General features: G+C 39.4%; 1 protein-coding gene across 1 annotated transcript in view; it reads right to left on the minus strand.

Annotated features, from left to right (window-relative positions):
• The window catches only part of FMN2 (formin 2), a 373,106-nt gene that overhangs the window by 164,029 nt on the left and 194,008 nt on the right, over positions 1-15,069 (minus strand). The window contains exon 7 of the mRNA XM_055587923.1: positions 7,401-7,488. Within this exon, the coding sequence (XP_055443898.1) occupies positions 7,401-7,488 (88 nt within the window). The remainder of the gene's footprint in view (positions 1-7,400; positions 7,489-15,069) is intronic.

The raw sequence follows: 15,069 nt of genomic DNA on the forward strand, positions 1-15,069 counted from the left end.
TCCAAAAGTCTACAAGCAATAAATGCTGGAGAGGGTGTGGAGAAAAGGGAACCCTCTTATACTGTTGGTGGGAATGCAAACTAGTACAGCCACTATGGAGAACAGTGTGGAGATTCCTTAAAAAACTGGAAATAGAACTGCCATACGACCCAGCAATCCCACTGCTGGGCATACACACTGAGGAAACCAGAAGGGAAACAGACAGGTGTACCCCAATGTTCATCGCAGCACTGTTTATAACAGCCAGGACATGGAAGCAACCTAGATGTCCATCAGCAGATGAATGGATAAGAAAGCTGTGGTACATATACACAATGGAGTATTACTCAGCCATTAAAAAGAATACATTTGAATCAGTTCTAATGAGGTGGAAGAAACTGGAGCCGATTTTACAGAGTGAAGTAAGCCAGAAAGGAAAACACCAATACAGTATACTAACGCATATATATGGAATTTAGAAAGATGGTAACAATAACCCTATATACGAGACAGCAAAAGAGACACTGATGTATAGAACAGTCTTTTGGACTCTGTGGGAGAGGGAGAGGGTGGGATGATTTGGGAGAATGGCATTGAAATACGTATAATATCATATATGGAATGAGTCGCCAGTCCAGGTTCGATGCACGATACTGGATGCTTGGGGCTGGTGCACTGGGACGACCCAGAGGGATGGTATGGGGAGGGAGGAGGGAGGAGGGTTCAGGATGGGGAACACATGTATACCTGTGGTGGATTCATTTCGATATTTGGCAAAACCAATACAATATTGTAAAGTTTAAAAATAAAATAAAAAAAAAAAAAAAAAAAAAACAACCAAAGGTACCTGCCTGACCCAACAAACTGAACTTTGTACTGATAGTTTCTGGGGCTTAGGGCCCATCCAAAGTACAGATTCTAGAACCTCTGACACTAAATTGGGACTCAAACAACTACACACTCAGGGACTATGCACATAATGTGACTTTCAACTTTAATTATACAGTATTTCAGTTGGGCTTCCCTGGTGGCTCAGAGGGTAAAGCATCTGCCTGCAATGCAGGAGACCTGGGTTCAATCCCTGGGTCGCAAAGATCCCCTGTAGAAGGAAATGGCAACCCACTCCAGTATTCTTGCCTGGAGAATCCCATAGACAGAGGAGCCTGATGGGCTACAGTCCACAGGGTCGCAAAGAGTCAGACACAAATGAGTGACTTCACTTTCACTCTTACTTTTATTTTGGTTTAATGACTATTTTTCTGCACATAAGAAGGTAAATGGGTCTATACCTGGTGGTTTCCTACCTGATATTTATCAAATATGGGATGAGGTCATATGGCTAACTCCTGAAAAGAGATGCCTACTATCTAACGTTCCCATATGCTGGGAACAAATAGAGTCATCCCCAGAAGCTAGCCAGCAACATAATTATAATGATTGGAAACAATTGATATTTTTGCCTCAAGAAATATGCAATGTAATCATTCCTGTGTTCTCCAATCCCAGTTCAGGTCCTCCCTTTGCCTGGCTAGGCACTGATTGGGACTGGATATCTAAGTCACGCTGGTTTGCTCCAAACAGGACTTACTGGATATGTGGCTCTTACCTATAGGCATGGCTTCCCCTTGATGGATAGGGAGATGCACCCGAGGTTTACCTTTTATTCAGGGCTTCATATCTTCAGAGCTTCCAGAGAAGCCTGCTCATCTGCCACACATAAAACTCGCTAGGCAAGGTCTGTATTTCACTGGTATGATTTTATGGCTGCAATATTCATTCCCTCTCTGGGAACTATATAGATATTATGCTACAAGTTGATGCTCTGAATAACTGTACTCAACAAGATTTACAAGATTCTCAAAAAGCTATTTCAGCCCTTAATGCTGAACAAATACAAATTAGAAAGGTGATTTTACAAAGCAGATTGGCTTTAGATATTCTAACGGCCTTACAGGGAGGAACTTGTGCTATTATTCATACCCAATGTTGTACATATATACCAGTTCAGTTCAGTCGCTCAGTTGTGTCCGATTCTGCAACTCCATGAACCGCAGCACGCCAGGCCTCCCTGTCCATCACCAACTTCCAGAGTTCACTCAAACTCATGTCCATTGAGTCAGTGATGCCATTCAACCATCTCATCCTCTGTCGTCCCCTTCTCCTCCTGCCCTCAATCTTTCCCAGCATCAGGGTCTTTTCAAATGAGTCAGCTCTTTGCATTAGGTGGCCAAAGTATTGGAGTTTCAGCTTCAACATCAGTCCTTCCAATGAACACTCAGGACTGATCTCCTTTAGGATGGATCTCCTTTAGTTGGATCTCCTTGCAGTCCAAGGGACTCTCAAGAGTCTTCTCCAACATCACAGTTCAAAAGCATCAATTCTTCGGTGCTCAGCTTTCTTTATAGCCCAACTCTCACTTCCATACATGCCCACTGGAAAAACCATAGCCTTGACCAGACAGACCTTTGTTGACAAAGTAATGTCTCTGCTTTTTAATATGCTGTCTAGGTTGGTCATAACTTTTCTTCCAAGGAGCAAGCATCTTTTAGTTTCACGGCTGCAGTCACCATGCAGTGATTTTGGAGGCCCTCAAAATAAAGTCTCTCACTGCTTCCATTGTTTTCCCATCTATTTGCAATGAAGTAATAGCACCGGATCTTGAGATCTTGAGAGTCCCTTGGACTGCAAGGAGATCCAACCAGTCCATTCTGAAGGAGATCAGCCCTGGGATTTCTTTGGAAGGAATGATGCTAAAGCTGAAACTCCAGTACTTTGGCCACCTCATGGGAAGAGATGACTCATTGGAAAAGACTCTGATGCTGGGAGGGATTGGGGGCAGGAGGAGAAGGGGACGACAGAGGATGAGATGGCTGGATGGCATCACTGACTCGATGGACGTGAGTCTGAGTGAACTCCGGGAGTTGGTGATGGACAGGGAGGCCTGGTGTGTGCGATTAATGGGGTCACAAAGAGTCAGACACGACTGAGCGACTGAACTGACTGAATGGGACCGGATGCCATGATCTGTTTTCTGAATGTTGAGTTTTAAGCTAACTTTTTCACTCTCTTCCTTCCCTTTCATCAAGAGGCTCTTTAGTTCCTCACTTTCTGCCATAAGGATGGTGTCATCTGCATATCTGAGGTTATTGATATTTCTCCTGGCAATCTTGATTCCAGCTTGTGCTTCTTCCAGCCCAGTGTTTCTCATGATGTACTCTATACCAGATATGAGTACTAATGCTCCTCACTTTACTAAGCACATGAACAAGATGATTCAGGCTATGGATTCTCCTGAAGCCTCAGTCACCTCACTTTGGGAAATGTTAACTAGCCCCTCATGGTGGAAAAGTATCTTAATCATAATAATTCTAACTATTCTGCTTTTACTGTTTGCTCTCTGCATCTGTAACTATATAACTGAATTTGTTTCTAACAGTGTGAAAGCTTTTAAGTTACAAATGGTGGTCCAGGCTCCTAGAGTGCCACAGCCTCCTCCAACTATTATTTGGGGTCCCTGGATCGGAGACCCTCAATATGAGGGTTAAGAGAATACGCTGCCTCAACAATTTAGGGATAGCACCCCATCACAGCAGGAAGTAGTTATGGAATGAAAATGACGCCCCTTTCCCTTGGCAACATAATGCTCCTAACAGAAAAGGGGCGAATGAGAGAGTCAATTCTTATGCAGGTTGCTAAGAAGTCCAGGGTCCCTGAGGAGGAGAGAGGGGTCTGGAATTCTCAAGGAAAAGGAAAGGACAAACATCTTTTTTTTTTTTCTTTACATTCCTTAGTCTTAGTCACATAAAACTTATTTTCCTTTAAGCCCTGCACTGATGGTTAAGCAACAACACAACTCAGCTTAAACTCTGTACTAAAGATTATATAACAACATAGATATAACTGCTTGAGGACAGTTTCTCCTTCCTGAAAAACTTCTGACTAATCCTGTTTGTTATCTTAAAATGTAAATTGTGAGAGTGGGTCTGGTAAAATTTTTACAACCTTGAGACATTCTTTTGATTTATAATAACTTGATTTGTATAATAATTTGATTTGTAATAACTAATTTAAAAAGCATATTGCTCCCTTGCTAAAGACTAGCAAGGGGGCACTCTCCAACCCCTTCTGATGTCTATGTTAGAAGCTTTCTCTGCCCCTCTTCACTGTAATAAAACTCCGCTACACACACACACACAAAAGTAATTGAAGTTTTGCACTGTTGAAATCTGCCATTTGGTATTAGAATACATTCTTAAATAAATGTGGTTATGTTTATCTTATTTCTCTTAAATAAATTATGGTTATGAATATATATATATACATCATATTAATGCACTTTTTCACTTTATGTTTTTTTGGTAATGACTTATTACTTGCTGTCTATTTTATACTTTAGACTAGAGAAATGATGTTAGACAGAAAGCAAATTCGAGTGATTTTCCTATTGAGTAAATAATGGGCTATAAAGCAGTGGAGACAACTTATAACATCAACAACTCATTTGGTCCAGGAACTGCTAATACAGTTCAGTGGTGGTTCAAGAAGCATTGCAAAGGAGATAAGAGCCTTGAAGGTGAGAAGTATAGTGGCCAGCCATCATAAGTTGACAAGGACCACTTGAGAGCATCATCAAAGCTGATTCTCTTACAACTACACGAGAAGTTGCTGAAGAACTCAACGTCAACCATTCTACCATTGTGCTGCATTTGAAGCAAAATGGAAAGGTGGAAAAGCTTGATAAGTGAGTTCCTCATATTGTCGTTCAGTTGCTGAGTTGTGTCCGACTCTCTGCAACTCCATGGACTTGCAGCATGCCAGGCTTCCCTGGCCTTTACCATCTCCTGGAGCTCAAACTCAAGTTCATCAAGTCAGTGATGTCATTGAGTGCCTCATGAGCTGACCACAAATCAAAAAAATTGTCATTTTGAAGTGCATTTTCTCTTATTCTACACAACAAAAATGAACTATTTCTTGATCAGATTGTGAAATGTGATGAAAAGTGGATTTTATATGACAATTGGAACTACCAGCTCAGTGGCTGGACCAAGAAGAAATTTCAAAGCACTTCCAAAAGTCAAACATGCTCCAAAAAGGGTCATGGTCACTGTTTGGTGGTCTGCTACCAGCCTGATCCGCTACGACTTTCTGAATTCCAGCAAAATCATTACATCTGAGAAGTATGCTGAGCAAACTGATGAGCCACACTGAAAACCGCAAGGCCTGCAGCCAGCATTAATCGACAGAAAGGGCCCAATTCTTCTCTACGACAATGCCCGACTGCTCGTCGCACAACCAACACTTCAAAAGTTGAACGAATTGGGCTATGAAGTTTTGCCTCATCCGCCATATTCACCTGATCTCTTGCCAACTGATTACCACTTCTTTAAGTATCTCAACAACTTTTTGCAGGGAAAACACTTCCACAATGAGCAGGAAGCCGAAAATGCTTTCCAACAGTTCATTGAATCCTGAAGCACAGATTTTTACAATACAGGAATAAGCAAACTTATTTCTCGCTGGCAAAAATGTGTTGATTATAATGGTTCCTATTTTGATTAACAAAGATGTGTGTGAGCTTAGTTATAATGATTTAAAATTCATGGTCCCAAACTACAACTACATTTGACCAACCTAATACTTCCTGGCATCTGCCTTTGCATCCTGTTCCATGACAATGGCCCCCAATGCTTCAGCTTGAGAAACTCTCCTCACCATCAAAGCAGTTTAATAAAAATTTAAATTGTGGTTGAGCTACTCTTCTAGAGACAGGGCATGCCAAGCTTGTGCTATTTATGAGTTACTCCACACATTATTTTAAGCCAACCAAATAGAATCCATATACATAAAGTGGTAAGCTGGAAAGCCAAGTAAATCTTTTCACAATTTATAAACCGTATTTTGTTAACAGGTAAACTGGCATTCCATTGGAAAATTTAATCTGCTTTAAATCTACTCTAAGGCTCAGAACAGCTCAAGGGACATTTGAATATAGATTTAACTCCTTTATTCACCTTGGGCAGTATCTTTCAGCACAATGTGATTGAATGATATGGATAGGGATAATTGTCTAGAGCAAAGTAGAGTCGAGTATTAAAACACTGACACAAAAACCATTTTAAAAATGGTAAAAAGCCATCCTAATTCCAAATATAGAGAATATTTTATAAGCCTGGTTAAAGATGTAAATTAAAACAGCACCATTAAAGAAATAACAAAAGGTCACCACCATATCACTGCTTCCATGGGTCTGGATAACCAACAATATATAAGTGGCCAAGAATAATTTGAAACTATCTTTGATGGATACTAGAAAAAATAACACGGGTAAAGAAGCCTAGGGGTTATATCCTAGCCATCCAGGGAATTGAAAAAAGAGGGACCACTTGTCCACACTAAAAAGTTATACATAATAAAGCTGCTTTAGTGATTCTTTGAGCATCTCATAGCCTATCAGAACCAGAGGAGGAAGAGAACACATCCCATCACCCACTCTTTGCTTTACGGACATCTGAGACAAATGGTCATGTAGTCTCCTGAACAGCTCTGAGCTTTCGTTTAATCACTACATATGGCAATCCAGTCTACTCTTTGACATCTCCAATCATAAGATCATTTTAAAAACAACAATCTACAGAAGCTTTCCTGTAACTCCTACACTGGTTTTAGGAACCAGTGTAGGAGTTATATATTATATATATATTATATATTAGAAAGTCTTAGGTTTACTTCCTCTTCACTGTGTTAGCTCAGCAAACATCTGAGACTCACCCTCAGAGACTTTCCTCTCCTGTGGACCATCCTCCCCAGGTACCGTCAGGGACTGAGACACAGCCCACACCTGGATCTCAGGAGTGTTCACCAGTCCTTTTTCGGACATGGCATGGAGCAGTCAATCAGGTACAGAGCACGGTGGGACTAGCATTTCTTATGAATCAAAAGTTAAGTATTTACTAATGCAGACTAAACATGGCACATGAGAACTAGGCTCTTAAGAAGATAGAGAAATAACACAAGAGTCAAATTACCCATAACCCTTTCAGAAACAATCATGGCAGAAAGTTTGGTAGCACTCACAGGAAACACACTAATCTCAACACACACAGAGAATCTACGTATAAAATAATTTTCCACTTCAGCCCAAATGTGAATATTCAAAAGCTGAAATTTTATTTCTCACTTGGTGATTTTTTAGTCACTAAGTTGCATCTGACTCTTGTGACCCCTTGGACTGTAGCTCACCAGGCTCCTTTGTCCATGGGATTTCCCAGGCAAGAATACTGGAGTGGGTTGCCATTTCCTTCTCCAGGGGGTCTTCCCAGCCCAGGGATAGAACTCTTGTTTCCTACATTGCAGACTGTCTCCTGCACTGCAGGTGGATTCTTTACCTGCTGAGCCAGATGGGAAGCCCATTTTTCACTTACCATGTTGTATATCTTTCATATCTAAGTGAAGGCTAGACATCAATATTCCAACTGCTTGAGACCTTTTGTTGCTTAGTAACTTGACAACCTGCTCAAGAAAGAAAGGAAAAGGAAGAAATGTTACTTGAACTCAGTGATAGGCTTAATATCATGTAATTTTTATCCTAAATGAGAAACAAATAACAGAATTGTTAAAGTATCAGAACTGATGTGAAAAAGCTCTTGGATTTTGCATTTCCTGTCTTCAAAATCCCTGAATTCACCCCACTCTTCATTACTCCCACCACTGTTCTTCTCATCAGCCTTTTAAGGGCCTGATTTCCCAACACTGAAATTTCTAACCACCTAGAAAATTAGATTGGTCTCTGTAAAATAATACTTATACATCTGATCATTTGTAGCCTGAGATTTTAAAAGTGTTTTTTGATTTTAAATGCAGAAACTTGAAACTTTGGCCAATAGTAAAGGGAAAAATAAAAGTACTCAGAGAATCTATTAGATCAGGTTAGTTTGACCACAAAATAGAATATGTGAAATTTTTTTTTAAATGCTGTTTAATGCAGTTTTGTTTGTTTGTTTGAGAAAGCTCACTATTTTACTGGCCATTGCTCTCATTCTGCATTTGGCCCACATTTTGTGAGGAACTTTCCAACTAATTAACAGTGATACAATCATCAAATCCAATGGGTTGTGTTAGCTCAATCTCAGATCTTTCCAGAGTCCAGAAGAATTAGCCCACAGAAACTCGCTAAGTTTCCTAACACAGATGTGGGCATGTTTAAATTATGTTTTCCAGACAATAACACGCCACTGACAATTTCTGCTTATGACACTATTATACCAGATACCAATCATGTGTAGGGCACCAACTTCTATTTACTCTCAGGATTCCATGATAAATTTGCTTGGAAAAACACTGGAGTAAAAGAGAAATGTTTATGGTCAAATTCCAGAAGTGATAGCTGCCCTAGATTGATCAATTAGGAAACTAATAAAATAATCTTTGCCAACTGTCACACAAATTACAGCATAATACTCTTGGTTCCTATCACGGATATGGGTAGAGAACAAAACAAACCCTTTCAGAAGTTGTTCACTCACTGTCATGTTCAACTCTTTGCGACCCCATGGACTGCAGCAGAGCAGGGTTCCCTGTCCTTCATTATCTCCTGGAGTTTGCTCAAACTCATGTCCATTGAATCAGTGATGCCATCCAACCATCTCATCCTCTGTTGCTTCCTTCTCCTCATACCTTCAATCTTTCCCAGAATCAGGGTCGTTTCTAATGACTCAGCTTTTCCCATCAGGTAGCCAAAGTACTGGAGGTCCAGCTTCAGCATCAGGCATCAGTTCTTTCAGTGAATATTCAGGGTTGACTTCCTTTAGGATTGACTGGTTTGATCTCCTTGCTGTCCAAGGGACTCTCAAGAGTCTTCTCCAGCACCACAATTAAAAAGCATCAAATTCTTCAGCGCTCAGCCTTCTTTATGGTCCAGCTCTCACATCCATACATGACTACTGGAAAAACCATTGCCTTGACTATACACAGACCTTTGTCAGCAAAGTTATATCTCTCTTTTTTAACATGCTGTCAAGGTTTGTCATAGCTTTTCTTCCAAGCAGCAAGTGACTTTCAATTTCATAGCTGCAGTCACCATCTGCAGTGATTATGGAGCCCAAGAAAATAAAATCTGCCACTGTTTCCATGTTTTCCCCTTCTTTTTGCCATGAAGTGATGGGACTGGATGCCATCCATGGTCTTAGCGTTTTGAATGTTGACTTTTAAGCCAGCTTTATCACTCTCCTCTTTCATCTTCATCAAGAGGTTCTTTAGTTCCTCTTTGCTTTCTGACATTAGGGTAGTATCATCTGTATATTTGAGGTTGTTTATATCTCTCCCAGCAATCTTGATTCCAGCTTGTGCTTCATCCAGCCAGGTATTTTGCATGATGTACACTGCATAGAAGTTAAATAAACAGGGTTACAATATACAGCCTTGACGTACTTCTTTCCCAACTTTGAACCAGTCTGTTGTTTCATGTCCAATTCAAACTATTGCTTCTTGATCTGCATACAAGTTTCTCAGGAGGCAGGTAAAGTGGTCTGGTATTCCCATCTCTTTAAGAATTTTCCACAATTTGTTGTGATCCACACAGTCAAAGGCTTTAGTGTAGTCAAAGCAGCAGAAGTTTTTCTGGAATTCTCTTGTTTTTTTCTATGATCCAACAGATGTTGGCAATTTGACTTCTAGTTCCTCTGCCTTTTCTAAATTAAGCTTGAACATTTGGAAGTTTTTAGTTCATGTACTATTTTAGCCTAGCTTGAAGGATTTTGAGCATTCCCTTGTTAGCATGTGAGATGAGTGCAACTGTATGGTAGTTTGAACATTCTTTGGCCTTGCCCTTCTTTGCGATTGGAATGAAAACTGACCTTTTCCAGTCCTGTGGCTACTGCAGTCTTCCAAATTTGCTGGCTCATTGAGTGCAACACTATAGTAGCTTCATCTTTTAGGATTTGAAATAGCTCAGCTGAAATTCTGTCACCTCCATTAGCTTTGTTCATAGTAAGGCCTCCTATGACCCCCTCGACTTCATACTTCAGGATGTCTGGCTTTAGTTAAGCAACCACACCATCATGGTTATCCAGGTCATTAAGGCCTTTTGTGCACAGTTCTTCAGTGTATTCTTGCCACCTCTTCTTAACCACAAAAACTCTACAGTTATTTCTGCAAGCTTCCTGAGGAAAGGGACATTAATACCCCACAAGAGGCAGCACCTCATAACAGGAAAGCCATAGAAATTGATTCACAGTTTGTTCTTTCAATATTTCATTCAACTTAGAACTTGAATTTAAATCCATTCACCTAAACTATTTTTTAAATCAATAACCATATCCTCTTAAGAGATGAAAAAAATAGAAACTTAATATCAGAAAAGCAGAAGGCATGTATTCTGTTCTAAAAATGTTTCTAACTTCAAATAAATATAATCTGGATCCCATCTGTGCTACTCTGACAAAACTGCTTTTCCTAAGATTTTATATCACCCGATTCCTAAATACATGGAAATGGCTGCATCCATATGTCATTTGACCTTCCTGCAGAGCTGACATGTTGATTACATCCTTACAAAAACTTTGGTTAAAAGTAATTTCTAAGCCTCAACTAAAATTGGCCTTGGGAAGGCCAGCAAAGGGAGCTCTCATGCCTAACAATTACCCTGAACAAGAAGGGAGGGTCCCCCTAGCTTCAAGGGGGGTGTGTATGTGTATGTGTTAACTCACTCAGTCGTGTTGGACTCTGTGCAATCCCATGGACCAGGCCACCAGGCTCCTCTGTCTATGGGATTCTCTGGTCAAGAATACTGGAGTGGGTTCTTATTTCCTTCTCCATGGGGTCTTTCTGACCTGTGGATCACACCCGGGTCTCCTGCATTGCAGGCAGATTCTTTACCATCTGAGCCACCAGAGAAGCCCATCTCAAAAGGGAAGGGGCCTCTACTTCCCTGATAGGAGGAAGGGAGATGTTCTTCTTGCTGGGTAACAAGCTCAGCCAATGGAAAACTCTGTAGCACAGCCAATGAGAAAGCTGAACTCTCACTTTCCTCTAGTGAATTTTCATAGAGAACAGCCTTGCCCACTCCTCTTTTTCTCTGTACAAGCTCCTCCCCTTTGTCCTCAGTATTTCCCTGTGGTCCAAAGCTTGTATTTATTTCCCCAATTACAAGTCCTCTAACATTTTCCGAATAAACTTTTGCTGGTGAGACAACTGGCTATTTTATTTTTAAAGTTGTCACTCTCTATTGCAGAGTTCCTGCCAGTCCTAAGGCCTTTTTAAAGTGAACTATTCTGATTTCACATTAAATATTGGCATATCCCAGAGTTCTATTGTGAGCTCCATATTCTCTTCAATATATGATGTATATTTTCTTCTCCATCAACATATATGCCTGCATTTACATAACTGTATTAACAGCCATCTTCACCTCAGTTGTATCCTATTGATATTTTCCTAACAAACATCTCCACTTTGATTACCCACACATTTTCATTTGACATGTCTAATACCAAACTTATCAATCCCACCCCCAAAACTTATCATCAATCCCAATCCCCAAACCTCCTCAGTCTCTCCTCTTTTATTCCATATCTTGAGATCATGCACCACTGCTTTCAATCCACCATCAAAGTCAGAAATCCAGAAATCATTCTAGAGCCACTTCCCCTCCTTCCCCTGCATGTTGTGGTCTGACAAGTCCTGTCAATTTTAACTTTAATACAGCTTTGGACTCCATCCCTTCCTCTTTCAACTCTAATATCAGCATTTACTTCCATATTATAACTTGCATAGATCGATGCATGAGATTTCTAATTGGTCTGACCAAATTTAGTCCAGTAGTTCTCAAGGTATATTTCCTGCAACAGCAGGCATCGTAATCACATGGGAATTTACTAAAAATGTAAAATCTCTATTAAAAACCTGCTTGTCAGAGATCTGGGCAGAGAAAGAATCAATCAGCATTTTAAAAAGCCTTTCAAGTGATTTTCGAATAAATAAAGAGTTTTATCTCTTCCTATCCATTCTCCAAACCAGTATCCAATTACCACCTCTAAAAGTGTCAATATTTCCATACCACGCTCTTATCTTTTAAACCTAAGAGGCTCATAAATAAGGGAAGGTTACATAACCTCTTCATAGACTGTTTCACAGCTCATACTTGGAACTTGCTTCTCCTTGTATAATTCAAATGAACTCGATTAAAAGCTATATGTTACATTTAAATGCAAAAGATTATAGATAGGAAGAATAATTATTGATCACCTTCCAAAAAGCATACATATGGGAAAGAACAGATGTCTAAAAGGATCAAGTCCACAATTCCCTGGAGTTATTTGACCTAATATTAAAAAAAGCACCATCATCATTTATCTCTCTCTCTCCCTCTCTTTTAACACACTAACAAAAACTTGAAGCTATCAAAATACAATATTTTTAGAATCCAGTAACTACATAGACAATGGAGACAAAGGACCTGACTCTTACAAAATGATCTCAGAATTCTTAGATGAAATGCAGAAAATACAGATTTAGCAAATTTGAATATTCCAGAATGCAATCTACAGATTCAATGCAATCCATGTCAAAATACTACCGGCATTTTTCACAGAACTAGAACAAATAAACCTAAATTTGCATGGAAACACAAAAGACTCCAAGTAGCCAAAACAATTTTTAGAAAGAACAAAACTGGAGGTATCACATTCCTTGATTTCAAACTGTACTATAGTTACCTTAATCAAAATACGATGATGCTGGCACAAAAAACAGACACATAGATCCACAAACCAGTATAGAGACTATAAACAACAAAGAGACAAAAATGTACAATGAGAAAAGGCGATTTCTTCAATAAACGGTGTTGGAAAAACTGGACAGCTATATGCAAAAGAATCAAAGCAGACTACTTTCTCACACCAAACAGATAAAGACTTAAGCATAAGACTGGAAGCCATAAAACTACTAGAAGAAAACACAAGCAATATGCTCTTTGAATCTCTTTCAGTGCAGGAGACCTGGGTTCAATCCTTGGGTCGGGAAGATCCCCTGGAGAAGAAAGTGGCAACCCACTCCAGTATTCTTGCCTGGAGAATCCCATGGACAGAGGAGCCTGGTGAGCAGTCCCTGGGGTCACAGAGTCGGACACGACTGAGCAACTTACACACTATGCTCTTTGACATCATTCTTAGCTATATTTTTTTGGCTATGTCTCCTCAGGTAAGGAAAACAAAAGCAAATGAACGGGACTACATTAAATTAAAAACTTTTTGCACAGTGAAGGAAACTAAAGTGAAAATGAAAGTTTCTCAGTCGTGTCCGACTCTTTGTGACCTCGTGGACTGTATAGTCCATGGAATTCTCCAAGCCAGAATACTGGAATGGGTTGCTATTCCCTTCTCCAGGGGATCTTCCCAACCCAGGGATTGAACCCAGGTTTCCTGCATTGCAGGCGGTTTCTCTACCAGCTGAGCCACCAGGGAAGCTGGAAGGAAACTAAGAACAACAAAAAAAGGCTGCCTAACTGAATGGATGAAGACATTTCCAAATGATGTATCTGATAAGGAGTTAATAACATCCAAAGAACTCATACAACTCAACATCAAAAAACCTCAAATAACCTGATTAAAACATTGGCAGAGAACTAGAATAGACAGTTTCCAAAGAAGACACACACATGGACCACAGACACATGAAAAGATGCTCAACATCACTAATCATTATGGAAATACAAATCAAAACCAGAATGAGATAGCATCTCATACCTGTAAGAATGACTATAAAGTCTGCTACAGTTATGGTGTTATTATCAATTTGCACCTTTATGTTTGTTAATATTTTCTTCATGTATTTACATGGACCATGTATTTACATGCACATTGGGTGCATATACACTTAAAATCATTATATCTCTTGCACAGATCCCTAGATCATTATTTAATGCCGTTCTTTGTGTATTGTTACAGTATTTTTTTAAAGTCTATTTTGTCTAATATGAGCACTGGTATCCCAGATTTCTTTTCATTTCCATTTGTACAGAATACCTTTTACTCCTTTCACTTTCAGTCTGTGTGTGACTTTAGATCTGAAGTGGGTCTCTTGTAGGTATCACATATATGGGTCTGGTTTGTGTATCCATTCAGCCAATCTACATCTTTTGATAGGAACATTTAATCCTTGTACATTTAAAGTAATAATTGATATGAACTTATTGTCATTTTTGTTAACTTTTTTGAATTATTTTCATAGTTCTTTTCTTCTTTTGTTCACTTGTGAGTTGATGACAATCTTTAGAATTAGGTACCTTTATATACCAATTAGATATTTTTCTCTATTTTTGTGTGTATCTATTATACATTTTTGGTTTGTGGTAACCATGAGGCTTATATACAATAAAAATTTCTCTCTCTGTATACATGTATATATGTGTGTGTGCTTATTTCTTAATTTACTATTTTTATTGAGGTATAGTTGATGTACAATATAAGCTACAGGTGTACAATATAGCAATTTATAATTTTAAAGGTGATGTTCCATTTGCAGTTACTGTAAAATATTGGCTATATTCCCCATGCTGCACAATATATCCTTATAGTTTATTTTATACCTATAATTTATATCTCTTACTCCCCTACTCCTTTATTGATCCTCTCCCTCTCTTCCCTCCTGGTAATCATTAGTATGCTCTCTATATGCATGAATCTCCATCTTTTTTTGTTGTTGTTATATTCACTAGCTTGTTGTAATTTTTAGATTTCACATATAAGTGACTTCATATTTGTCTTTCTCTGTCTGACTTACTTCACCTAGCATAGTGCCCTCTGAGTCTATTCATGTTGCTGCAAATGGCAAAAGTTCATTCTTTTCCATAGCTGAGTAATGTGTGTGTGAAGGATTGGGGGCAGGAGGAGAAGGGGATGACAGGATGAGATGGCTGGATGGCATCACCGACTCGATGCACATGAGTTTGGGTGAACTCCTGGAGTTGGTGATGGATAGGGAGGCCTGGTGTGCTGCGATTCATGGGGTCGCAAAGAGTTGGACACGACCGAGCAACTGAACTGAACTGAATGTGTGTGTGTGTGTGTGTATACACATATATAAAACATCTGTATC

The sequence above is a fragment of the Bubalus kerabau genome, chromosome 1 (genome assembly GCF_029407905.1).
Source record: "Bubalus kerabau isolate K-KA32 ecotype Philippines breed swamp buffalo chromosome 1, PCC_UOA_SB_1v2, whole genome shotgun sequence".
In the NCBI taxonomy this organism is placed as follows: Eukaryota; Metazoa; Chordata; class Mammalia; order Artiodactyla; family Bovidae; genus Bubalus; species Bubalus kerabau.